The sequence below is a fragment of the Perissodus microlepis genome, chromosome 14 (genome assembly GCF_051167445.1).
Source record: "Perissodus microlepis isolate ML-2025 ecotype Zambia chromosome 14, ASM5116744v1, whole genome shotgun sequence".
NCBI classification, from domain to species: Eukaryota; Metazoa; Chordata; class Actinopteri; order Cichliformes; family Cichlidae; genus Perissodus; species Perissodus microlepis.
This window is the reverse complement of record NC_140474.1, coordinates 29,172,782-29,198,383: the sequence shown is the minus strand read 5'-3', so window position 1 is coordinate 29,198,383 and position 25,602 is coordinate 29,172,782. Positions and strand designations below refer to the sequence as shown.

Here is a 25,602-nt window from a genome sequence, read left to right as displayed (position 1 = left end):
GTTTCTCCTCGCAGCATACACACACCACATTTATCAGTCTCTCACTGCAGTCCATATGCTGGATTAACCAGCCCTGAATCAGAGATAAGTCAGGCAGGGTGGGAGCTGCTGATCTCGCACCATGTCAAACTGCTTTTAGACTCACAGAATCAATAGACTTTCCCACAGCAGAAGAGTTTGCTCTTTTTTTTTGTTTAACCAGTCTGGATGAGAAAAGCCAACTTCTTCAGTCACGGCATGCAAAGAATCATATTGTTGTGTTTTTGACTATCCAACAGTGTGAAGGTGGGGAAGCAAAGTGTGAAGGTTGAATTACCTCATAAAAACACTTTCCTATTCTCCAATCAATGGAATTTACAGAAACTTTATGTCATTCTTAAATTTTCTTTTTTTTTTTGCTTTAAAATTTGGTATCTCTGTAGTAGCAGAGCTAAAGAGATAACCAATGTTGTTTGATAAATGATAAAAAATGTGGTTCCTCTGGCTCGAGATGCCCTCATTTACAGCAGAAATAAACATGTTAGAGCTGTGTAAAATAAATAATTAGTTCTTGGTCTATATAGCCAGCGTAACCATTCATAACAAGGTCTGGAGTTGGAGCACATTTGAGTCATAGTACATGTTCTTGTTTCTGTGCTCCATCCTGTCTCCCCTTTTCTCTCTGTCTCTGTCAGCCTCTCTTACAGCTACCTAGGTTGTTGCTTCATCATTAATAAAACAATTGGCATTCCCATTTAGTTTGTTTAAATTAATTATAATTCTCATTAAGCTTTTCTTACTTTATTATGTGTATATGCACTGTTTGGTGTTAGCTGTAGTTACTAGCTGTCTGCTAGGCCCTAACTCAGCTGTCAGTGAACTGGACCTGTGGGCTGTTTGTGGGTTTTTTGGTGCATTTGTAATGCAATTAAATCTGACAAATAATCTAATTGGCTTTCTTGGTAATTAACTGTTCAGGAAGTCTGCGCTTCTCATATTTTGAATTCTATTTTTATTCTTTTCGTATATTAAAGCTAATTCTCTTCTAAAGGTTATGGATGGTTATGCATTCCTTTCTGTTTGCTCATTGTGTTGCTGATTCATGCTGACTTGTAGGTATAAAGCAGTTTAGTGCTACCATATTTACTTCTGTGAGAGACGCTGAGCCAAAACAGAAATAGACCAGGCTGAAAACAACAATATTTATATTCATCTAACTGCAGTGAAACAAAAGAGAAAAAAAGTAACTCCCACCTTCTAATATATGTGCTACTTTCAGCTTCTTAAATCCCCCCAAAACAGCCAGTGTGCAGATGAGTTTTTAATAAATGGATAATTTCTGTAAGTTATCATCAAGGCTTTAGATGACATCCCTGAACTGGGATTTGTTTCTGTCCCTTTTAATAACTTAGACGGATTTTAAAATGATCTTTAAGGTGATAAATGATGGCAAAAAAAATATTTTCATCAACTTTGTTCTAATCCCCCCCAAAATGATGTAAGTACATCACAATCAATCATAAATGACATTAATGAAAGCGTCCCACTGATAATGATAATTGGAAAGTTCAGTACCATAATAAAAAATGTGAATATTATCTGGGATGACAATTTCTTAGCATAAGCACTAGTCCCACTCATACTCATGCATAAGATCATTATCTTCATTACTGTCTTGCGCACTGCTTCACGAGCCTGATCCTGTGTCCTTTGCTGTTTCACATTTACTGTGTTAAAGCCTTGAGAAGTGCAAGTTTCAACCTACAAAGAAAAAAAAAGGTTGCATGCGGCGGCGTGGATTGGTCTACCATACACCTTCATTCTAAAGCAACCACAGCATTAAAAAAGGAAAAAGAGAAGAGAAAACTTTCCATCAGAGGTACCTCATGATAAATGCATGACAGAAGGTATCTGGGGAGAAAGCAGCAGAAACTCCTGGAACTTCTGGGTTGCATCTTCAACTTTTCATCACTATCTGTCTTTGTGCTGTGTGACATAATTCTGGAGAACCCCCTTTTAATGGTTTCCTCAAATCAAATGTCTTTACGATGTGTCTAAGAAATGACACAGATGTGGTGCAGCGGGCCAGAACTGCAACTAAGAGCCAGGACAAAAAAAAAAAAAAAGCAAAGAAAAGAGAGCGAAGAATGAAAGAGAATAAAACACACTGCTGCTCTGTAAATGACCTGAAAATATCCCAACCTCTGCATCACTCCTAAAGATATCAGAGCTGTTTTTACCCAGCTCTTCAATGTGAATTAAGGCAAACGGGTAAAGCCACACTGAACACATGTTAAAAAAATAGCAAAGCAAATTTTTAAATAACTGTACAAAAGTGTCTTATTTGATTATCAATAAGCTGATAGTTTCATGGAGTCGCTCAAAAGAGCAGAGCAGATTTTAGATTTTAAATACAGCTTCTTTTTTGTGACAAGTGGGACATCAAGTGAAACTGACAGGAGGGGAAAGCGGCAAAGACGAGACGAATTATGAACCGGGTAAGAGTTGAAGTGGAATGCGCATCCAGCAGAGCACAGCACAGTGGGGTGCGTCAGACAACTGCAGGGACATACTGGAAATGCTCACTGTCAACATCAGAGCAGCACTGAGAATGCTGTTGTATTAACGGGCGATCGTGGCTCAAGAGTTGGGTGTGCGCCTTATAATCGGAAGGTTGCCGGTTCAAGCCCCGGCTCCGACAGTCTCGGTCGTTGTGTCCTTGGGCAAGACACTTCACCTACCGCCTACTGGTGGTGGCCAGAGGGGCCGATGGCACGATATGGCAGCCTCGCTTCTGTCAGTCTGCTGTAAGGGATAGGTGCATATGTTCTGCTTTAATTGTTTGATGAATGGTTTTATTTTAATTGCGAGAGACAGAAAAAAAACACATTAAATAAAAGTCATAAATTGATTTGAAATATTTCATCTCCAAACAAAAAAATTACTTCGTACTTGGTGGACAATCCCTTGTTGGCAAGCACAGCAGAGTGATATGCTGTGTGCGCACACAAACACAATTGGACAGGTACATATATGGAAACAATAGCTAATAAACTGAGTTACTAGCACACACACAATCCAGCTCCCAGTCCTGTCCTTGAATGGTAGACATGGGAGTTTGACAAAACCAGTCAATTAAGGAGAAGTACTGGCTTCCTCTGGAGGAAGCAGAGAGAAGGATATTGGAGAGGAGAAGTGAGCCAAGAGGAGGAGAGGAAAAAAATGTAATGTGGAGAGGATGTTGCTGGGGATGAAAGGAAAGGACCAGCAACATATCTGGAAAAGCAAGGTTCTTATTACCGTCATACTTTCATTTATTTGGAGGCAATTGGACTTCCAAATATAGTTCTCTATATAAAAGATAAAATACAGTAGGGGAAGTTATTATTTGATCCGCTTGTAAGTTCATTTGATGATTAGATAGTAGGGCTGTTTGAGTTGTGTGAGGTAGTCCTGTGCTTCTGGTGACTTGGTGCCATATTTCTGTGTTGATCAAATAGAGTTGCAAGGTAGACTGTGACTGTTTCTGTTAATGATGAACAGGACTGATGATATTTGCTGCCTAGCTTCAACATTTAGATTATAATTTTAATATTAACTATAGCATTAGCTGCAACCTTGTAATTTAATGACTGTTTTTGGTCAATTTTAGTCGTACCATATAAACCAGCCTGCTACGTCCATCTTTTATTCTGCCTGTGGATCAGACCAGCTTAATGTGTGTAACAAGTGCTTAAGACTTAAATGTAGAAACTGGAGCATTACTGACTTGTTTAAAGTCCTCATAAAGCAACAGTATCTATACCAACAGTGCTGTCTTCACCTCCTACAGCTGATACATTAATCTACAGAGCAGTGCTGCAGATAGTCACACACAGCCGCTTAAGTAGTTGACACTGACAGCTCTGAGCAACACTTTATGTCACAGAGGAGGCAATTAACCAATAAGCTTATAAAGAGATGAATATAATAATGAGCAAAACTGATTCCAGCTTATTGGTGTGCAACAGTCCCAGTTTCTTATGTGGAAAATTAATTGCCTGCCCCGTGACATACAGAGCTGTCTATGTCAACTCACTGTTAACTATCGTGAGGGGAGGGGCTTTGTGTCTGCGACTGCAGCACTTCTGTGTGAATTTGTGTGTCAACTGTAAATGACAAGTAAATAACAACCATAACACAGGCACATAGAAAAAAAAAACCCTAAATTGTTCTCCTTACTTTCCTTCAAACATGCCAAACATATCACCAGATTCACAACACCATTTGTTCCTGTATGATTTATTTTTGACAGGTTCTGTCGTAGGACTGAATGGAAATACCCTCAAGAAATAAAACAGACAATATTTTTGAAAAAGACACAAAGGAAGTGTGTTACTGCCATCTCTCCAAGGGACTGTATTTGTGCTTGGCCACCTGTTCTAAATCTTTGGACAGAATGTGTATTTCAGGCATACCATATTGTGTTATGTCCTTTAGCATCACGAGTCAAAGCGATGCAAATATCTGTTAAGTAAACTGAAAACTTAACATGTTTTAAGGAACTTTAGACTCATTGAAGTGCTTCATTTGCATATCATTTGCATAAAACAGGTCAAACTAGGAATGCAAAAAACAAGACGTGTGGACGAGTATTAAGACACAATTACATAAATAAGGTCTTGCACAGAGCATAAGTGAAAAGTACACTAAAGATAGGAAAAACATAAATGGACTCTGCCCACATACACTGCTTATACATTCTCTTCTGCTTGTCCTTGTCGGAGCCACGGATGGGGGTGGGGTATGCAGGAGCCTAACCCAGCTGCGATAGGGCGAGAGGCAAATTCCCACTCATACATGTGAGGAGAAAAAAAACCCCAAACTTGTATACAATTTATTTAGGTCAGGACCTGTAATGTGTATATATAGTCAAGATTTACCTGGGATGTTACAGGTGGGAGAACTCTAAATTTGGGTGGAGCAGTGCAGCATCGGGAAAAGAACACAATAATATGCTGACCTGTGCTGCTACTTTCACTGGTCTTTGTGGGGAAAATATAAGCAGATGTTATTTCAGCTATACGTGTACCTACTATAAACCTATTAATAAAAAAGTAGATATAAATTAGTGTCTGCTATACTTGATGTAACCTAGTAAAGGCACCTTAGAATAAATGAGGACATTACATGCAAGATTCAAATTGACACTTTATAACTTGCTGTAACACTTGCTCAGCAGTACTTACCTTTGAAAATAATCTCTCATCTTTATCTTGTTTCCTCTTTCTTGCATCTTTCTCTATCTATCAGTGTCGCATATTAACTTTTTTCCCCCTCTCCGAGTGAAACACAGCAACCGTACATTTAGCTCAGACACATTTTGTGTCGAGCTGTACATTTGACATCAGTTTGTGTTTGCTGATATCTCTCTGTAAAGTTTCATTTGCAATTACGTTCCACTTAAAATGTTACACGCTGAAATACCATGACCAAAAACTTTATCTACATCTTCACCATGAAAGTGTCACATGCCTATCAGATTTAATGACTCATTAACTGAAGGTGCCAGGATGCTGTTCCAGATGGTTCTGGTCCACTTTAATCCGTTTATAAAGCACAATTTACATACATATTAAATATGTGTCTGATATGTCTGTTATGTTGTGTATATTAAGGTACACAATCATTCTTATAAGTGAACATGAATTAGATAGGTCAAGTTGCAGCAATTCATCATTTCCATGGTAATATTTTACATCTCAACTTATCAGAAAGTATAAGGCCAAGGGCTCAGATGACGATATAATAACTGCAGCTAATATATTGTTAAATGGCCTCTTTGTGGTGTTTTTACATTTACAACAGGCGGCAAAAATAGAAGACCTAGATGGGTAAAATACATTTCTTTAATCTACATTAAATATCTGCGCAGTTGTACAAAAAGATAAATTTATTGTATTGTACTTTGTGGAAATTCTATGTTAGGGTTACTTCACTGATATTCAGTTAGACAAGTGCTCTCAAGTCAAATGCCATCGCTTCTCAAGTCCTTGATGAGAGAGCCTTTGTATGCAAACAGCCATTTAAATGTGAGTGCCCTGCAGTGCTTTATCTAATGTAGTTTAAGTGCTGAACATTAGCTAATAATGACTTAGCCAACCCTGCATTGTATTCTTGGGTCCAACACAAGCCAATAGGTGGGAGCTGAAAAGGACTTGGTGAGGTTCAATGGTACTTTTTTAAACCACAGTTAGAGGACAGTTTATGAATGTTGGTGTGATGGCTGCATGCAACCACACAACTGAAATACTCGGGTAATATTCATGTTTACCTTCCTGTCTTATTTTTACATTGTTCAGTGAATATAAGTTAATTTGGAGTTAGTAGTTTGTAATACATGACAGCAATAGGGGCGATCGTGGCTCAAGAGTTGAGAGTTCGCCTTGTAATCGGAAGGTTGTCGGTTCTAGCCCCGGCTTGGACAGTCTCGGGCGTTGTGTCCTTGGGCAAGACACTTCACCCGTTGCCTACTGGTGGTGGTCAGAGGGCCCAGTGGCGCCAGTGTCCGGCAGCCTCAGTTGACTGGTTGTGTAAAGCACTTTGGGGTCCTTAGGGACTAGTAAAGCGCTATACAAATACAGACCATTTAGCAGTAAGCTGTAGTCCAAATGATGGCACAGAATCTGTTTTGTATTGTTTGTTACGGTAGTATGGATATATGCTTTGTTAATTATTTTCTGTTCCTTTTGAGTTACCTGGCTGCCGCTCCAATCCTTCCTGGTTTGGGTGAAAGAGGAGGCTGAGGGTGGAGCTGGTTTAAATGTAGAGGCCAATAAAATGGACTTAACCTGACTTAACCATCTGTTATGACCACACAGGGGAGAATAGGGTTCTTCTTGTATTATGATTAGCGATTATCTCTGTGGTTTTGGTGTATACAATGGGGCATTCGATGGCTATATAACTGGAGCTGTCTCTCATTTGGGCAGGAAAGTTTGCCGAGTTATGGTTTGTTAAGTGGTTTTTGAGTCGAATTTTTTAAACCTGACCTTTAGTTTATGTGCCAACGTGGTTGGTAAAATAGTTTGTTTTTGTCATTTAGAAGTTTTGTAATAATTTTGTCCTTTTTGGGTATAATACAACCCAATTTTTGAAGATTACACATGTGCCTGTATGCTCTTGGCTGCTTGGTCCCTGATAGCTGGGCTAACAGAATCAACATCCAAACTGTTCACTTGGGGACCTGATTTAATTGTAGGTAATTGTGTAACACACAGAAACAGAAGCAATGTTCTTGTAGTCAAAAACAATGCTGATCCACAGGGTAGAGGATTAAACTGAACTGAAAAGGATTAAATGAGACAAGCAATGCTGACTTATTTGTCATTTTCTTTATGTTAATGTGAATGCTTGAATGTCAATGTGCTATATAAAGTAGAAAAGTGCTTCAGTTAAACTTTTTTTTTTAAACATCTGACACATTTATGCTCTACAAGTCAGATGGGATAGTAAAAGCAAGTAGGCGATGGCATCAGCCCCATTTCCATTTCCAAATGCCAAATGCTCAAGAGAGAAACTCTAATTAATCTCCCACACCTTTACCACTGTGGCTTTTCAGATCATTTTCTTTTGAAATGGAAAGTAAGACTCAGTGGGATAATGCAGATCAAAACATGTTGCCATTAAGGCCATTTAGAGCATGCCTTTGAAACAAATGCACAGTTTCCCCAGGGGTCAATGCGATGTTGCGTGCAGGTTATGAATATACAGCCGAAAACATAATTTAACACACTGATCCAGAACAACAAAGAATACTTTTCTAATACAAATTCAAATTTATCTCAGAAGTATCGTGCTGACGCTTGAATATAAAAAACAACAACAAAAAACAGGAAACTTCAAAGCGTGGCCTATCAACTCGAGCAGTGAAAGGAGATACTGAGTGCATGAAATGCCCTTTTAGGAGATATCAAAATGTTGAGTTCCTGCATAACTTGTATGATAATGCTGCAAACTACAGATAAATAAGCTCCTCGGTAGTAAGTCCATCTTAGGAGCGGCTGTCGCAGCCAAAACGTTGGCTTTTTCTCTAGTTTGTTCACTTCCAGTAATTTGTACAAGAAACATAAAAACAACTCATTTTATCAACTAATATGATCACTTTTATCTTTCCTTTTAAATCCAGAACAGTTTGTTTTTACAACAAAGAGAGCTTTATTTGCTGCTCTGTCATTTTTAATACCATATAATTAGAGACGTCCATAAATAAATACGCATTTGGCTTGCAACTGCAGCATTCACTTACAGAAGGAACAACAAATCAAAGAACCATCAATCAAAGACCATCTTGCTATATTATGACACAAAACTAGTTTCTTCATAACAGAAAATTAGACAAGTCTTGGTATGTTTAATATTAATTTAGCTAAACAACACTTTATATCAGTACCATTGCCTATATTTGGCATCTTGCAGCCATCGAGTTCACTGCAGCAAAGACCATCTAACACAACATAACACAAAGAGAAATTCTGACACAATTTTTTTTTACCAAAAAGTTTTTGTGTACCAAAATATATAAAGGTTTGGGTTATATAATAAATTTGGGCTTAAAGTGCAGATTTTGAAATATATTGTGTTAACCACAAATGAATTATAGGAATTTTTATACACATTTTCAGAGACTGAACTGTAAATACACAATAATGAATAAAAATCTTTATTGTCAGGAATGAGTACAAGCTCACTTATACTGTATAAGTCACAGTGACAAAGTGCAGCTATGTAACTATGGATCATTGCATACCACTGTTGTAATAACCAAGAAAGGCCTCCATTGACTTTAAATGTCAGTGGCACATATCTAAGCTTCCCATACTGCAGAGCACTACGGTTTTCTACATATTTTATCTTTTGTTTATTGCAGTATAAATTTTAGTTAATCGGCTTCCACGCTGCAAGACTGTGGCTGTGCATGGGGCTGTTAAGCAAATGCATGGGTTTTATTTCTTCCACCCATACACACTTTATGCTGCCAGTTGGTACTCACAATAAGCAATATAACAAAAAGTGTTTTGCAGTTGTATTTTTCAAATTTCACATTTCACATTCATCTGACATGTAAAACAGCTGTAACATTTCATAAAGTCCTTCCAACCAAATCAAAATTATTCAGAATTGTTGCCACTGATTATTTGTAGTTAATGTCAAGCACAGATTTACAGACTAGGCATCTTCCATACATCTTGTGGGAGTGCTTCAGCTTTTATTCTGGGTAAAAACTGCAACCTTTTTTAGATTATCCTTCAGCTTGTGGAAGTAAGGACACTTCCTTCTTTTTCTCCAGCTCCAAAAGCTTTGAACGTACCTCACTCTTAACTTAACCCATGTCCCAGCTCCGTTACCACCAAGTTGCTGTGATATTAGGCCAACTACGCACACTTCTGTATCACTGTAGTCTGAAAAGAAATTGTAAGAGTGAGATAAACTTACCTACAAGGTTAAACTAGAAATGACATAACTGCTCTCTAAAATAATGTTCTGTTTTTTAAAGTAAAATAATAAATGAAAATACCAAACCATTGAATAGGTTTGCTACTGACTCAAGACAAATACAAATAAAGAACAGTGTAAGCAAAATAACTCATTAGTCCCAGAAAACTCTATACACATAAGGACCGGGCAGGCTTGAAAGATGCTTGGAGTATTAGCTTTTTAATTAACTGGAAACCAAGTAGTTATAAATTAAGTAGTTATAAATCCATATAATTGCACACGAAGGTCCAAGTTATGAGTCACAAAAAGCATGAACAGCTCAATTTAATTCTAGCCTAATTAAAAATAATATTCAATTAACCTGCCTAAAGTGCCAATTAAATCACCCACCCCAAACCACTGCACTCCGAGGCCTAAAGAGACACATAATGTTTAATTAGGGACAAAACATGCACAATGATGAGAGCTGAAACTGGAACTAAAAACATATTGAAATCATCATCAAACATGGGAGCTAGTTTTCTCACAACAAACACACATCTTGCAACACTGGCTAACGTGATACCTGCAGTTAAAAGGAAGAAGAAGAAAACTATTTTTTAGTACTCGTTATCAAAGCAGACACACTAGGTTCAGCATAATGAAAAGGCTTGCATGCTCTGTGTGTCATGAATAAATGAGCAATAGACATTCCGCTTACTGCTGACGACATATAGGCCACTTGCACAAAGTATCTGTCAATGAGTCAGTTTTTTGCTGATTTGGAAAAATTTGGAAGTAAACAATGAGTGCGCTCATCCAGGACTATACTTACCGCATGCCTCTAATCTGCTTTAAAGCCATGTGGATTTACAGCTGCAGAGACAGCTCAAACCCACATGTTTCAGCTTTAATTCACTCTGACTGATGGAAAGATTTAAATGTATTTAACCTGCTTCCATGGTTCAGCTAAGCGCAGCTCATGCACTTTATTCATTTGTCTACTTCATGTCAAGATTACTTGCAAAGTTTTTAAATGTGAATCCAAAGTCCTGCTTTGTTCTTTCATATTTTTGTCAAAAACGCTGACTTTCATGAACTTGTAAGAAGGAAAAGAAAATGTGTTTGCTTTTAAAACAGATGCACCGATTTGGTAATTAATCAAGATGGCTAACAAACCACTCACAGATGAAAGTTTCATTACAGTGACAAAGCCTGGGTGAACTTTAGATACAATCATCCAGTAAAGTGGGAAAGACACATGCATGGTACTGCTATATACCACATACCATATGGACAACTGGTAATTACTTCAAACATACCCTTTGAGTCAGTTCTGTCTTTTAATAGTACATCTACTGCAGCTATGTAGCACTATGACATTTTGAGGTTCTCAGATTGTAATAACAATACTCTTCCACTCCACTTCCACTGCTTTCACCCATAGGCAGCCAGAGGCACTGAGAAATTGCTGAGTAGTTTAAATATGCACTTAGAGACAGCCTGGCCTGTCCAACAATAGTCTATGTGAAGATGGAAATGGAGTGGAATTGCTTTTAGAGAGAAGCACTGCTTTAGTATTCAGCTGCCCCCCCCAAAAAAAAAAAAAAATCTGAATTCCCTGGTTGAGATATTCACAAAACATGTTGCAACCACATAATAAAGAGCTCAGCATGTCCTGGTATGTTTTCTGAGGATGAAGCAGCAAAATCCAACTACAACCATCTGGTTGGGGATTTCTGACAGTGGCTCAGACAGCCCACTGAACTGGACTGGACTGTGAGCTCGAGATGACAGTGTAAACACTCTGTTCATCTGCCATGCCAAAAGACTTCGCACCGTCTCTGCAGGCCATCGTTCAGATCCTTCTGACCAAGATGAAAGCATCTGGAACTTGTGACGCTTCGGAGCTGTTCCAAAGGGCTTCGTGAAACTTTACACAGTTGGCAAAAACATCAACCAAAACCCAGTCTCTTTTTCTCTCACCTCTGCACAGTCCCAGGCCAAAGACGATAATGACCCAACTGGCAGCCGGTCAGCTGTCCCACTGTAGGGTGATGAGTGAAAATGAAATTGATTTGAAAATCCTACCCCAGCCCAAGCTGGAACAGAAGGGATTATTGTGCTGATTGTACTAATACTGCATCCCTCCCCTCCCCCTCCTTCCTATACTAATTCTACTCATCTTACTCCTTTTTTTCTCTCTGTTTGTGACTCTTCCTTGGTCAGTGCTCTTTAGTCACCAGTCTTACCCTTTCCAGGGCTTTCCTTTAAGATCCTTGTGAAGAAACTCATCTATGAGTTTCATCTCATCTGACTTCATGTTCCCTCTGTGAATCAGGTTAAGACTACACAACTGGACAATTTAATGTTGGCAGGGAAAGGAGAAAAGGACAAGGGGTGGGTGGTGAAGAGCAAAGAGGGACTGAGAGAGATGCCTAGGTGAGTGAGAGAGCGCAAGAGAGAGTGAGAATGAGAGAGAGAGAGAGAAAGAAAGCAGCTCACCAATCTAATGAGCTGCAGAGAGAAAAGTAAAGCCCCCTGGGGACTGGATATCCCAAATGATGTTCCATTGCTCCCCCTCTGTCAGGAAATCCAGAAATTGATCTGTTTTTGCTCGATTTTCCTCCCACCACTGTCTAGAATACATACTGCGCTATATAAGTTTCAGCTTATGAAAGCATTTGTCAAAGTTTTGACATTGCATCTCCATTGTAAATTACTGTGACAGAAATTTTGATGATAGGTCAGTTTTGTGGAGCTGTGGTGGAACTTGATGCTATGCATGGGACCATTAAATAGTCATCACTGTAGCATCAGCTTTCACCACCAGTCCATGCTTGAAAATTAATTTAATGCAGCTCTGACACCTAATGTACCCGACTCTCTCTCTTTCTACCGGCCAATTACCTGTCTCTCCATGACATGGAAGTAGGCACATCACAACGACAGATCAGAACACAACTGGAAATAACAAATAACACCAGAGGGACAAAGCACCCGCTCCTGGTTATTAAAGCGGTACACTGGACACCAGGACTCTAAGGCCAGGCAGACCTAAAAAGGTAAAAAAAAGAATGCTTGGACACTCCCAAAAGTTGATTCTGTGCATCTGGACGTAGCGTTTTCAGTGGGAGAAACGTTTCGTCACTCATCCAAGTGACTTCTTCAGTCTCAGCTGAGTGCAGGTTTCCCCAACCTTATAAATGCTTGGACTCTGCTAGCATAATGGACAGGTTTTTGACGGGGCTCCCACACAAACGCAAAGCAGAGGATGAGGCGTTGCCAAATATCTTTCCAAACCATATTTCTTGTTAAACAAAGGGGGGCCTACCAAAAAAAGTTTGGGAACCACTGTCCAAACTGAAGGTGGGAAGTTGCCAGAAAAGCTGAAGAGCAGATATATAGGACAGCCACAGGTACCTGGGTGTCCCACAGGACAATAAGAACCATGATAAAGATGCACAAAGATCAGACATAGTCAAATATCTCAACAAGGTTTGTCAGGTGCTAAGAAACCCGCTGAATGCTAGGAATGAAATCAAAGCCATCAATGCATAATCCCTACACATACCCAACTGGAATAATAAGCTGACCACAGGAGGAGATAGATGCCACTAATGTAATGACATAAAAACTCCTCACAACTCCTGAAAACTCTTGAGGCTCTATGAGCACGAGAAAGAGAAAGGGCAAGAACCAGAATGTCAGAGCCACAGCCGAAGATATAACAGAGCATTCACGAAGACATCGGGAAGACTGCACCCAAGATGAGCTGCTCCATGAATGCCTCAGGCAGCTGAAGACAGAGAGTGAAGAGGAACAGGAGGAGGAACTATCGTGGACAACCAAATCCCTGCTATCGATAGACAGAGCAAGTGGAACACATCAATAAATACTATCAGCAGCCAGAAAAGGCCAGCCTAAAGCATAGCACACAGGCTCTGTTGATCATGAAGTACACAAGACCAGGCCCTAAGCACCAGATCCATAGAGGCTGGAGTCTACCACAACCAAGCGAACACAGGTTACAGACTATGCAAAGGTCTAGGATGTAGGATCCAAGCTGCATCTTAAATAGAGTGACACAACTAAGTGTCCAGGAAGGTGTACAAGAACATCTGTACCAAATACTGACTATAAGTCCCCAAGTCCCAATAGGTGGTTGAGAACAACAGGGCTAAGGTCCCGTGGGACTCTGAGTTCCAGACAGATGAGCAGCTCCTAGCCAACATGCAAGACACAGAGGAGGTGGAAAAGAAACAGAAGACTGCAGTTGTGTTGGATGCAGCAATCCCAGCAGACTGCAACATCAGGAAGACAAAAACAGAGATATATCAGGGGCTGAACGAGCAACTGGAGTAGACATGGAAGGTAAAGTTCAAACTGCTCCAAGTGGTAATATGAGCACGAAGAGCTGGAACTCCAAAACTGGAAGATTAGCGCCATCAGATTCCATGCATAACATCACAGGTCTCTGTCGGGAAAAGTGTAGTCATAGGAACAGTTAAGATACTGCCCAGAACTGTCCCGGGACCACACGTGACAAAAACACACACACACATAGATACAGTGGTGTTTTTGTATGTTTGTCACACTTAAATGTTTCAGATCATCAAGGCAATTTAAATATTAGCCAAAGATAACACAAGGAAACACAAAATGCAGTTTCTAAATGAAGGTGATTAATATTAAGGGGAAAAAATCCAAACCTACATGAGATATAAAAAAAATAGGAAATCAGGGACACTTTTTTAACACCACTGTATACAGAGAGGAGAGCTGCATATTTAAATATATATCAAACGAAATAAACAATGTGCAGTCAATGTGGCTAAAAGTGGAAGTTTTAATCATGCAAATTCACATTTTTTTTTAATAATATTAAATAGAAATTAAAAAAAAAAAACAACCTGCAATCTGTTAGACTAACATCATGTTGTAGTTGTGTCACAGCCGATTTGACCAACTCTGACTAAAATTAAAGGAAAATTTCTGGAAAAGAAGATCCTTTGAGGCAAAAGCACAAATACAGAACCATCGTCCCTGGAAGTAACAAGGAAGCACAATGAATTGTTAACGTGCAGATTTCTGACCCAGAGGAGCGCAATCACAGGCACTGCACTATCAGTGGTTTAATAAGCAATCGTCAATTATAAGGGCTTTGCCTGAGACTGAAACCTCTTCCTTAAGGCCGCTGCATAGAGAAGGACAAAAAAATAAATTAAAAAGTAAACTATTGTGACACAGAGAAACTGCTTCAAGAAATGTGGAGAAACTTATCTTTTTCCTCTCCTCAGATTTATTTCTTGTGCTTTGCTTTGATTTCACTTGTTGGCATCATCCTTGTAAAAACAGGCTAAGGCTAAGTCACCACGGAAGCAAGCGCTGAAATATGGGGTGCTTTTCAGCGACCTAAATCTTATAGGTTTGCAACATCACTGCTGGGATACAGGCCTGGATTTAATATGCTAGGACTTATGTTCGTGTTTTCCAGAGGCAAATGTCACTTCAAGCAGTTACAAATTTAAATAAAAAGACCTTCTTTAGAGCAAGAAGACATCTTAGGGACAGATATAAGACTCAAAGAGTTTGTAATCTTTGAACAGCACACAGCGGCACAAGATCATTAAGATAGCAGCAAACTTAGGATGGAATTTTCTTGCTTCTGAGATAACCAAAGAAACTATGTTACAAAACCTCAGTATTCACATAGTTTGAATTAACAGATTTTAAGTCTACTGAACATCAGATGATTTCTGATTTACTTCACACTACAACCGATGGTGTAAACATATTCATCTGAGCCAATGATATTCTTCAGATATAGACTTAAATGTGGTTAAGAGTAAAGATCATTCCTTTTATATAGTGCTGGAAAACAGACTGCTAAAATTTCTGTCTTGTGATATAGAAGCCATGCAAGTAAAAATCAATGTAGATTCTCTGCTGTTCTGTACAACACAGGTTGTTAGAGATATGTGTCAATATCTAGCCTACATTCACTTTTGATCCAGAATGAATGAGATTCTGTGAGCAAAGCACTGTGTCAGGCTCAGGCTAGAGTATATGCGCTTGTCACATCAAGTAGTAGTTGGTCGGTAGGGTTAGGGTTATCTAATCCTAACCCTAGCCTAGCTACATATAACTTACTATTCAAATCTTGTATTAATAAATCAGTCAGCTATAATTTGACTGAGTGTCCATTGTGATTTCCAGTGCAGATTGTTGCTTTATGACTGTGGTATTGATAAAAATATAGAGCAGAGAGCTGATGCAATCCTTTATATTATTCTCATGACATCGATGAATCTGCAGCCTCGCGGAGCTTAAATAAACACTCATGATGCAGTGTTTCACTGTGACTCACAACGGTGCTACAAATCTGAAAGTTTTGCGCATGAGGAGAAAGAGTTTAGTTTGCTTATTTACTCAGCATGACACACTTCTGCCCTTGGTAAAAATAAATTTCCTTTCTCATTTCAGTAGCGAGGCCCTGCTGCTGTGCTCTGTCACAGCGGCTGTTTGGCCACATACTGTTTCTCTACTCCTGCATCGCTCGTCTTGTGTCACGACTGCAGCCACAGGCTCAGCTAAAGGAGCGCAGGCCTTATTACGCCCCCGGGTCAACAATAACCCCTCAGCCTTCACAACCCCCCCCCCCCCCCCCCCCCTTAGGGAATCAGCAACACTGTGTAACACGACAAATTACTAGCCAACGGCCTCCCACGCCTGCTCAAACTTTGTACGTTTTAGCCTTAGTGGTCCCGCAACTACCTCCCACCAAACCGCCTCTCGATCCTATTTGTCAGGTGGAAACTGGGTGTGAAAAATGGTTGTATTTTTCAGCAGAGCCACGGGGCTCTGAGCCAGAGCTTATCGCTGTCTACCTTACAATAAATAAGACTGATCCTCAGTCCCAACAAGATGCATCGCAAACATCAAATTAATTATGACACTCACTGAGCAATTACCACAGATTATTCAAACATCGTTTGGCAGATATAAAGGTGAAATAGTGGACTGGGGATACAGTTTTCCCAGAAAGTGGAATCTAATTTGGCAGGTGAGCGCAGAGCCTGCCATGTTACCTCACCTTTAAAGAATAGAGAGTTAACAGGGTGGGGGCAAATGGCTGATTACAGCAACGAGGCAGTCAACTGGATGTGGAAAGTGAAACAAATAGCTGTGACCCCCATTGAGTTCAACAGTAACTGAGTCAGATGGCTAACTTGATCAGCAGATACCTAAATGGATGGCACCTGTGCACCAGAAGGAATCCATTAAAGGGATTTATTCTTGGTGTGTGTGTGTGTTTGGGCATACAGCTTTTGTGTGTATGCAAGCTCAGGGCACATGTGAGGAAATGTGGAAATGTGTGTGCTTCTTTTTTTTTTCTCTTATATGGGGCTGGGGAAGCGGTGTCCATGCCTGCAGGCTTTGTTGACCGGCTGTGCTAAAAGTCCAGCATATAACCGCAGTTTGTTCTCTCACAGCCTAGAGGCACTGTAAACCTACACAGGTTGTCATGTTTTTTATCATATGTGTTAAGCATTTTGAATTTGCATGTAATGAACACATGAAATATAAAGAAAATTGCCATTGCCACAGTCACTATGTGGTGAACTAATTGATTTGGAGTACATTTAAAGGATTGGGGAGAGTGAGTGAGAGGGGCTGCTGAGGAAAAGCCCTGTGCACAAAACATATAAATAAACAAATGAATAAACAAAACAATCCAAATCCTCTTTCTGCATTTATAGCCTGTCAAAAACACATGGCTGTCATCACGTGTTCACCCAGCTCTGCCAAGCAGTATCACAATAAGACAGTTGTCAGCTTTCATTGTTTACGAAGTGATTACATGGGATGTCTTAACATATGTGGTGAATAAATAAATAAATAAATAAAAATGTAAAAAGCTAAAAATCCGCGTAAAGATCCAGAGAGAATCTTTAAATTTGCGGGGCCACAAACAAAGCTGCAAAAGCAAAAAACCCTCAAACGAGCTCTCAGCTGCACTGCTGCTACTTCATCTTCTTGCCCCCCTGCAGACTGCTGGCAGTTAATCTTTTCCTAACATCTCATGGAGGATTCGTCACACGTCGTCTTTTGCAACATGTTATTCCTGTCTGCAATCAGTAATCAGTCTTTGTCGTTAACCCTCCCACCACCACACCGTCATGATTGCCACGGTCACGGTGACGCACTTTGCCTTTTATCAAGAGCATCTTGATCTTAAGTTCTATAAAGCGGTGTGACCACCGCCGCAGCGTCCTGTGTCACAAAGATTCTCACAAAGGTTGTGACACAAAAGTTAGAAACGCAAGCGGAGAACATGCAATCGCTCAACATTTCCGTCACTTCTCTGTACTGAACAAACGAGAAAAAAAAAGTTAGTAAAGAAAGAAAGATGAAACGACAACAACAAAAAGAAAGGAATGCATAAAACAAGCTGCAATCTTTCGCTCGGAGGATCCTGCTGCTGCTGCTCAGCATCCAGAGAGAGGCGGGGGTGTGGGGAAGCAGCACAGGAAAGTTGGAAGCAGAGTCTTACCTTATAATCGCCGTGTCGCCCTGTCGGATAGTGATGTTGTCTGTGGCCCTCTGCATATCCACACTCCGGACGGGGAATCCTGTGGGGATAAGACAAAGCAGTCTGAAAAACGAAGCCTGTAACTGCCTCCAGCACGACTTGCGTCCGACTTGCATTTTTGAAAGCACAGGAGCGCGCGCGCGTTTCTGCAGTTATAAATCCAAGGGTGAAAAAGGGGGTAGGGGGAAACAGTCGTAGTTGTCCACACTTCTGGTAAACGCGGGAATGCGTTTAGGTCCAAAGCAGTTCGGAATGAATGGGTGACACGAGGTTCCAAAAATACTTTTTTGGAGGGGGAAGGGGGGCGAAAATCCTCCTTCTGTACTCCAGTGACGCACAAAGCTCTCCGCGTAAAGACACGGCACAGCGACGATGGAGAGAGGCAAGCTTCTGTTTAGAGTCTGGGAAAATCACCCCCCACCACCACCCCCTACCTCTCTCTCTCTCTCACTCTCTCTCTCTCACTCTCTCTCTCTCAGATTATCCAGCCGTCTGACTCTGATGCTCCCCTTATTGGTTGTCAGGACAACAGCACCACCTGAGGTCCCTTTCGGTGAGACACAACCGAACGAGGACCGAGGAACACCGTGGAATAAGTTTATTTTTGTTTTTATTTTTAGAGAATAAGAAAAACAAAAATATTCAACAGAAGAAAAGAATCGAGTTGTGTATCTGAATATCCATGAAGGCTAATACGTGTCTTGAATATCAGAACAGGTTTTGGACACAAACAGAGAAAAAAATATAATAAAAACAACCCAAACTTCCAGTTTTAAATAGGTCTAGAAAACTTTCTTTCCTTGAGGTGAAGCCATGCAGAAAGACACTTTCCCTCTGAGGATCACTTCAGTACCATTACTCTTCAAACAAGCTCATTTATCTACAGCAGGTATCCACTCATTTACACCATTAGCTCCCATAGCATTTCCATGCCTAGCAGATCTGCAGTGGACCATGAGATCTCCAGTGGATACTTTTTGTACCTAATTATGATTTAGTTGGAGAGCCTGTTTGCATTATACAATTCCATTTAACATGTTCCATTAAATGTTAGACATGAAATTAAACCAAAGGACATTTTTGGAAGCATTCTCTATATATAATAGAAAAACTAAACATTTTTATACTTATTTTTACCATTTTGAGGATGATACGGAGCCGTGAATAGCTTAACCAGACATAATCACCTCTTGTCAAGACTAGCATTGACTGTTGTGATGCCATAGCTTGATAAGTAATTACATCCACTTTCAGCATAAGCAAGGACACAAGTTTGTGAGGTGCACGCCTCGCAATTATGCAGACATGTGAATGCAGCATGAGCTTGTAATTTCACCACTTGCCAATCAAGCGCTGGCTTAATAGGCCCTGATCTAATGCTCACTTGATGATGTGCTTAATGAAGTGCAGTGTAACAATTTAGGCAGTGCATTTAGCATTTTATTTGATTCTGCAAATACATTAATACTAATGTGAATCATTGCCATTCGCTGCATAGTGCACTCCCATTTTTTTATTTTTTATTTTGCCTCTGGGGGTATGCAGTTAACAATTCAGAATCACACTTTAATTCTTTAATTGTAGTGCTCTAAACTAGTCACACTGATACAAGCACAGCACTTGCTGAGGTCATGACCTGAACGTAGAATAATTACATATGTTCTTAACATTGCAATTACTCCAGCTAGCTTAAAAACACAATCAGACACAATCAGTCGCCTGTTTTACGGCAGCCTCTCGAAGCATCTTTACCCTCCTTTTTTTATGCAGACTTTTTGGATGCATTAGAAAAATTGATGAGCACATGAAAGTAGAACTGATAAGGACCACTGGGGTAATTTATGTCAGTAAATGTATGGAGGTGCTTATGTTAGTGCATTAGTTGAGAAGTGTTAAACTGTTTACAACGAGGGACGCTTGAAAAGCTGCTCCCTACTTGGTGCTTAATAAATAGTGCTTGTTACAGTTTTCCTCATCTTCTAGAGGTTTAAGCTATCTTGGTGATTTCAGTTTCTGAAAGAGCATATGCATTAAGACCACTTTAAAAGGTTTACTAGGTTCACAAGAGGAGAGAAGAGGGTCTCTGTGAAATACAGATTTATGTAGGGATGACTCCTACATGCCTTTTTGCTTTATTTATAGTTATAAATTCTCAAAAGTACGCTGGTGATCCAAGAGAGTTTATATGTGTAATAAGTTGAATTCTTGCAGCGAGATGGCAGAGTGGAGGCCAACAAAACAGCTGCTTTAACCGGGTCTTATCAGAAGTCCACTGATGCCTGGAGGCCTTCCCTGTACTAAAGGGCTCACAAACACTCACACAGAGACAAACTGAATGCAGGGAAACACAGCAGTTATTATTGTGTTGGTGCTATGCTGGTGTTGGAGTTTGAATAGCAGACGTGGTCATGGATTCTCCTTTTGTGCACGCAAAATAAACTGTACATAACACATTGTACGTTATCCAGAATATGACATGTAGAACAATGTGATGCATTGTTTGCTGTTTACATTACAAAATAAAATAAGATCCCCTCAGTTAGCAGACAGCTGGGAGCCAAAAGGACACAGCAGAAGAGGCAAAAGTCCTTTTTATTTGCTAGTTCATGCTGGCATACATTCTACACAGCTGGGGTCAGAAGTTTACATAAACCATTCATGGATGAATGTCATTATAATTTTGGGCTTTTCATGATTTCTTTCAACTGTTCTTTTTCCAGAGTGGGATGTTTGTACATTATACATACTGCATACAGTTTTCTCTAATCCACACAAGTTCAAAAGTATACATACAGGTTCAGATATTTACATATACCTTCACTAATATTTGGCCCTATATTTAAATGTGCCTTAGAAACTTTTGTTAGCCAAGCGTCTAGCAGAATCCTGGCTGGATATTTGACTCTTCTTGGCAGAAAATGCTACAGTTAATTCAAATTAGTTGGTTTCTGGCACATAGATGGCTATTAAACATAGTCCACAAATTTTCAATAAGGTTAAAGTCGGGGCTTTGGGAAGTTCAATCCAGAAGATTAATGGGCCATTTCTAAACAAGTGCAGAAAAAGTTGAATGTTTTTCAAATGTGTCACCACTTTGTCAAAATCTGGAAGAAACCCCAAATTGTCAGCTTCAGATGAGAGGAAATTGGTTAGGATGTTTAAGAACAACCCAGCATCCTCCAGCATTCAAGACTAAAATGAACTGGGAGCTGCTTGAACACCGGTGTCACTGTCCACAGTGAAGTGAGGTTTACGTCACCAGGGACCGCGACTCCGCGAGGGTACCAAGAAAAAAGCCACTGCTCCAAAATCAGCTCTTTAAAGCTAGTCCACATGGAAGAGTCAAATGCCTTCTGGAGAAAAGTCAGACAAGACAAAGATTGAGTCCTTGGTGGTCGACACAGCTGAGTGTTCCAACAGGACAAATTATCACAAACACAAATCTAAACTGGTTTTGGAATCGATAAAGCAGGCTAACATTAAGCTTTGGAAGACTACGACCCTACTGAAGATTTGTGAACGCTATCAATTCTGCCAAGGAGAATGCTCAAATATTCAGCCAGAATTATTCCAGGAGCTTGTTAGTGGCTACCAAACCATCTGGTCGAGGTCCAACACTGCTAAGGGACTGTTATGGCCCTTAGCAGGGCCTCCCTTGATTGTGTCCCTGTAGGGTGTGTCCTGCCAGGTCTCCTGCCTTAGGTGCCACCCTATTTGTACAGCTGACCCAGAGACCTATATCTCTATATCAATTCTGTATCTATTTTATATCTCAATAGGGGAGATGTCTTAATTTTTAGAATACATTGTCCCCCTCCAATAAAAGCATGAAAGAAGCAGGGGATTTACTAAGAAAAAAACGAACACTATGCACAATAACAATGCCTCACACACAGATGAGTCTTTTTCTTCAACAATAGGTCTTTTTCCCTCCCAAAGATATGAATATGAATTATGAGTTCATACAACCACAGAATGTTTTGTGGTAAATATAATTAAGCCTGCAACACAAAAACGCGCACATACAGTGTTTTGATATCAACAAAAAAGCTGCACATCCTCTCATGTTTTCCTCTGGCTGTGTGTATGCAAGTAGCCTGATAGGAATGGAGGAGAGAGAAAGAAAAAGGAATTTTTTCCCCAAAAATGTCTGAAAAACTATATAGCTGGAAGCCAGTTTTGGATTCTTTTTTTTAACTTTAGATGTGCTGTTGCCTGGGTTTGTTTTCAGTCAGGCTCAATAACATAGTTGAGGCATGCATGAATGTGCAGAATGCTTTGGACATGAACAGAAATCTTTTTGTTAAAGTTAACACTTTTAGTGAGCAGGTAAGAAACAAAAAAGTAGCCCGATACATGGAAACTTGTCACACACTGACTCAAATCTGGAAGACAAAAACATCATAGAGCCAAGAATCTGGCTGCGTTAGATTCTTGTAGATTTTGAATCGTCTTTGCTTTGATTTTCTTTTTCTTTTTCTTTTTTGCTCTTTTCTTTTTTAGTTAAATTTACTTCTATGATAAATGTATGCACAAAGTACTAAAATTTGCATCAAAATTTACCAGATTGCTCAAATGAACCCATACTGATGCTTTCTTTAAAATAGGAATTTGACACAGGGGATGAAACTGTGTTTTCTGCAAATCAATATATAACAATTTCTATCATCTTAAAACACTGCGCTCCTACAACACGGCACCCAAGAGAAGTATTCAGTACAATGGAAGCGCTAATGCGTGGTACAGTGAGGGGAAATACATAGTAATTGGTATTTTCTGTGATAAGTGGCAGAGCCCGTGCCTGATAAATGATCAAACAATGGCAGCATAAGGGGAGTTAACTTCTTTGAGGGGAAAGCAACATACAGTATGATCTATTATTCAACTCTGTATTTCAGCTTAAAAAAGTGGCAGCAAGAAAACATTCTAGGAAGTGATGTTGTTGAAATATAACAGAGACTAATGTAACTACAAATCATGGGTCTACTTAATCATAATCACACTGAAACCCAGAAAATGTTTGTAAGCAGCACATCACCTGGCATTTGCATTTTTTTTTAACACAAGGTCTGCATCACAGGGCAGGCACTGTAGAATGATTTTCATAATGCACATTATGAAGTGCTTTAAGCACTCCTCCCCATTTCATTGAGTCATAATGATTCAGTCAGAGCGACCCAGCTTTGATCAAAAGAGCTGAAAACAGAAGGGATAAATATGTAGTACACTGTAGATGTATAACTCTGATTTAAGAACAGAGAAACAGCTTTTAATACTGAGTTTGTTTGTGTTTGTATGTGTCACTCTTATGACAGCCGATTCAATGTTTCCAAGAAAAAAACTGAACTTAAGTCAGTGAGTATTTTGCTCCGTTCTACTCAGTTTTTTATTTTTTATTTTTTATTGTAAAGGCGAAACTTAGACTAGACATCCTGAGTTTGAATCCACCGTCTAGTCTGCATCTTTCTGTAGGAAGTTTGTATGTTCTCTATGTGTAGGTAGTGAGGTTAGGTTAACTGGTGATTCTAAACTGTCCGTAGGTGTGAATGTGAGTGTGTACCCACCCTTTTGCCCTATGCTAGTTGGGCTAGACTCTAACTCCCATGTGACCCTGAACTGAAGACTGAGCAAAAGACAATGAATGGATGGGTACACCAGTCACAAAAAGTCACAGTTAGACTTTCACAGGAGTAAAATGTCATAACAGAAACAAATAATTACACCAAAATAAGATCAATACTGTACACTTTTTAGAAAGGACAAGCTAGAATCGTTTTTTCTTGTTCAAATTGCTAATAATTTAAAAGTAATGATTGCATACGTGAGTTAAAATGAATTTTGCCGTCAGCTTCACTTGAGCAACAGGAAACACATCCTGCATATTTATCTTCACTATTAAATGTTTCATTTTGCAACACAAACTCAGTCCTAAGCAGTTAAGATTCAACAAAGTGTTGTATTACAGGTGGAGTTGTGCCTTTTGTTCTTGTTCTTAAAACCATTCTATAACATTATGTAGGGTTCACCACTATTACTACTCTTGCTTCTTCTGACATCCCATTCTCACAGAGCCTTGTGTCAGGTAATAGAAGAGGCTATGTTTCGGCAGCTTGTATGGAACAGGAATACAGTAAGAGAACCTTTCTTCAGTATCCACGTGAGTATTTAAAAACCCGCAGAGATGTACTTTTAAATGAAGCAACTGTGAAACAGTTCAGTGGTTCTGGAGGAATTTTGTCAAGCTAGTGAAAAGAACTTTGATATTAAAATGAGTAGTGTTGTAACAGGCTTGGAGTTGTTTTGTTTTTTTTCTTATCTTTTTTAAGTATGGGAATGTTAACAATATAGAGAAGGGTTTAGAGTAAAGACACTGTCAAGTTGCATTAGGAGAAGTCTTTGCTTTTAAAGCATGACCTATATTAAAAACCACAAGTCAGAACACTTCAGCCTCAGGTCCTTTGACTATTCTTTTTTTTTAGTCTACATTTCACATCGCCCACCATTCGGATGGTGTATTGCTGAAACACTACTGTACCCTTCTCTTTTTGTTTAGTGCATCTTGGGAAAAAAGTCACAAAACTTAGGAGGACACAGTTTGTGCAAAAATATGGCATTTCACAAGGACTGTTAAACTGCTGTTACACTGTCAAATATCCCACTGAGTGCAAAAAGCAGTCTCCTCAGCTAATAGTGCCCACAGATGGAAGCCATAGTGGGATGACACAAACTGGAGGAGAAGTTGTTACCGGCACGCTCTAATTGTGCACGAGCATCCAAAAGAAGTTGCAACTGCTCCTGCAAGTAACTGTGCATAATGTGGGATAATGAGCGATGAGGCTGTGCAAAAGCTGTAACATCCCTGGGTTGCCAATAAACACACGTGGCCGCATTCAAAGCCAAATGTTTGGCTTAATTTTGGCCATGAACCTAATGCTGTTGTTGGTGGGAACATGCAGGATTTTGCAGGATTTGATTTCAACTAATGCACCAGTGGGGTCAACAGGAAACTTCACAGCAACAAAAGAAAAGTGCAGCAAACATTTCCACCTCAGTCGTTGATGTCCGAGACCGCAGCGTGACTCTCCACCTCAATTTTTCCAGTCAGCTACTTTGACTGAGTGAGTTTTTTTGGGTGTTTCATGTTTAAATGCTGTGCATTACTGTGGAACAAACCCCCCACTTATCGTATTCCAAAACATTCTCCATCTTTAGTCCCCCAATCAATACTGGCTTATGAAGCCCAAACACCCAACTGCTTTTAACAAGAGAGCAGGATCTATAATGGGATTCTGATTCTTCACCCACCTTCATTGTGCACTATCTAACCTCTGTGTGAAAACAAATGGCAGTCGGCTCCATTGTGAGCCAAAGTCTCCCCTCCAATCTCTCTTTTTTTGTTGTTTCTTAAGCAAAATGCACTCTGTGTCAGTCTAGACTAGGCTGCACTGGGAACACATGCTCCCCAGCAGAAACGTACTCCAGGTGTGTGTAAGGGACACAACGACTAAGATTCCTGATAAAAACAGAACAAGTTTCTTCTCTTCATAAGAAAGAGTGTATGCATAATTCAC

General features: G+C 39.7%; 1 protein-coding gene across 6 annotated transcripts in view; it reads right to left on the bottom strand.

Annotated features, from left to right (window-relative positions):
- Positions 1-25,602, bottom strand: part of lsamp (limbic system associated membrane protein) — a 741,226-nt gene that overhangs the window by 190,183 nt on the left and 525,441 nt on the right. For 4 of the 6 annotated variants that reach the window (XM_084951574.1, XM_084951573.1, XM_084951576.1 and 1 more), the window contains exon 2: positions 17,993-18,071. In XM_084951574.1, coding sequence (XP_084807700.1) covers positions 17,993-18,071 — 79 coding nt within the window. Of the gene's footprint in view, positions 1-17,992; positions 18,473-25,602 lie in introns of those variants that run through there. The other 2 variants (XM_084951572.1, XM_084951575.1) reach the window with 2 other exon arrangements.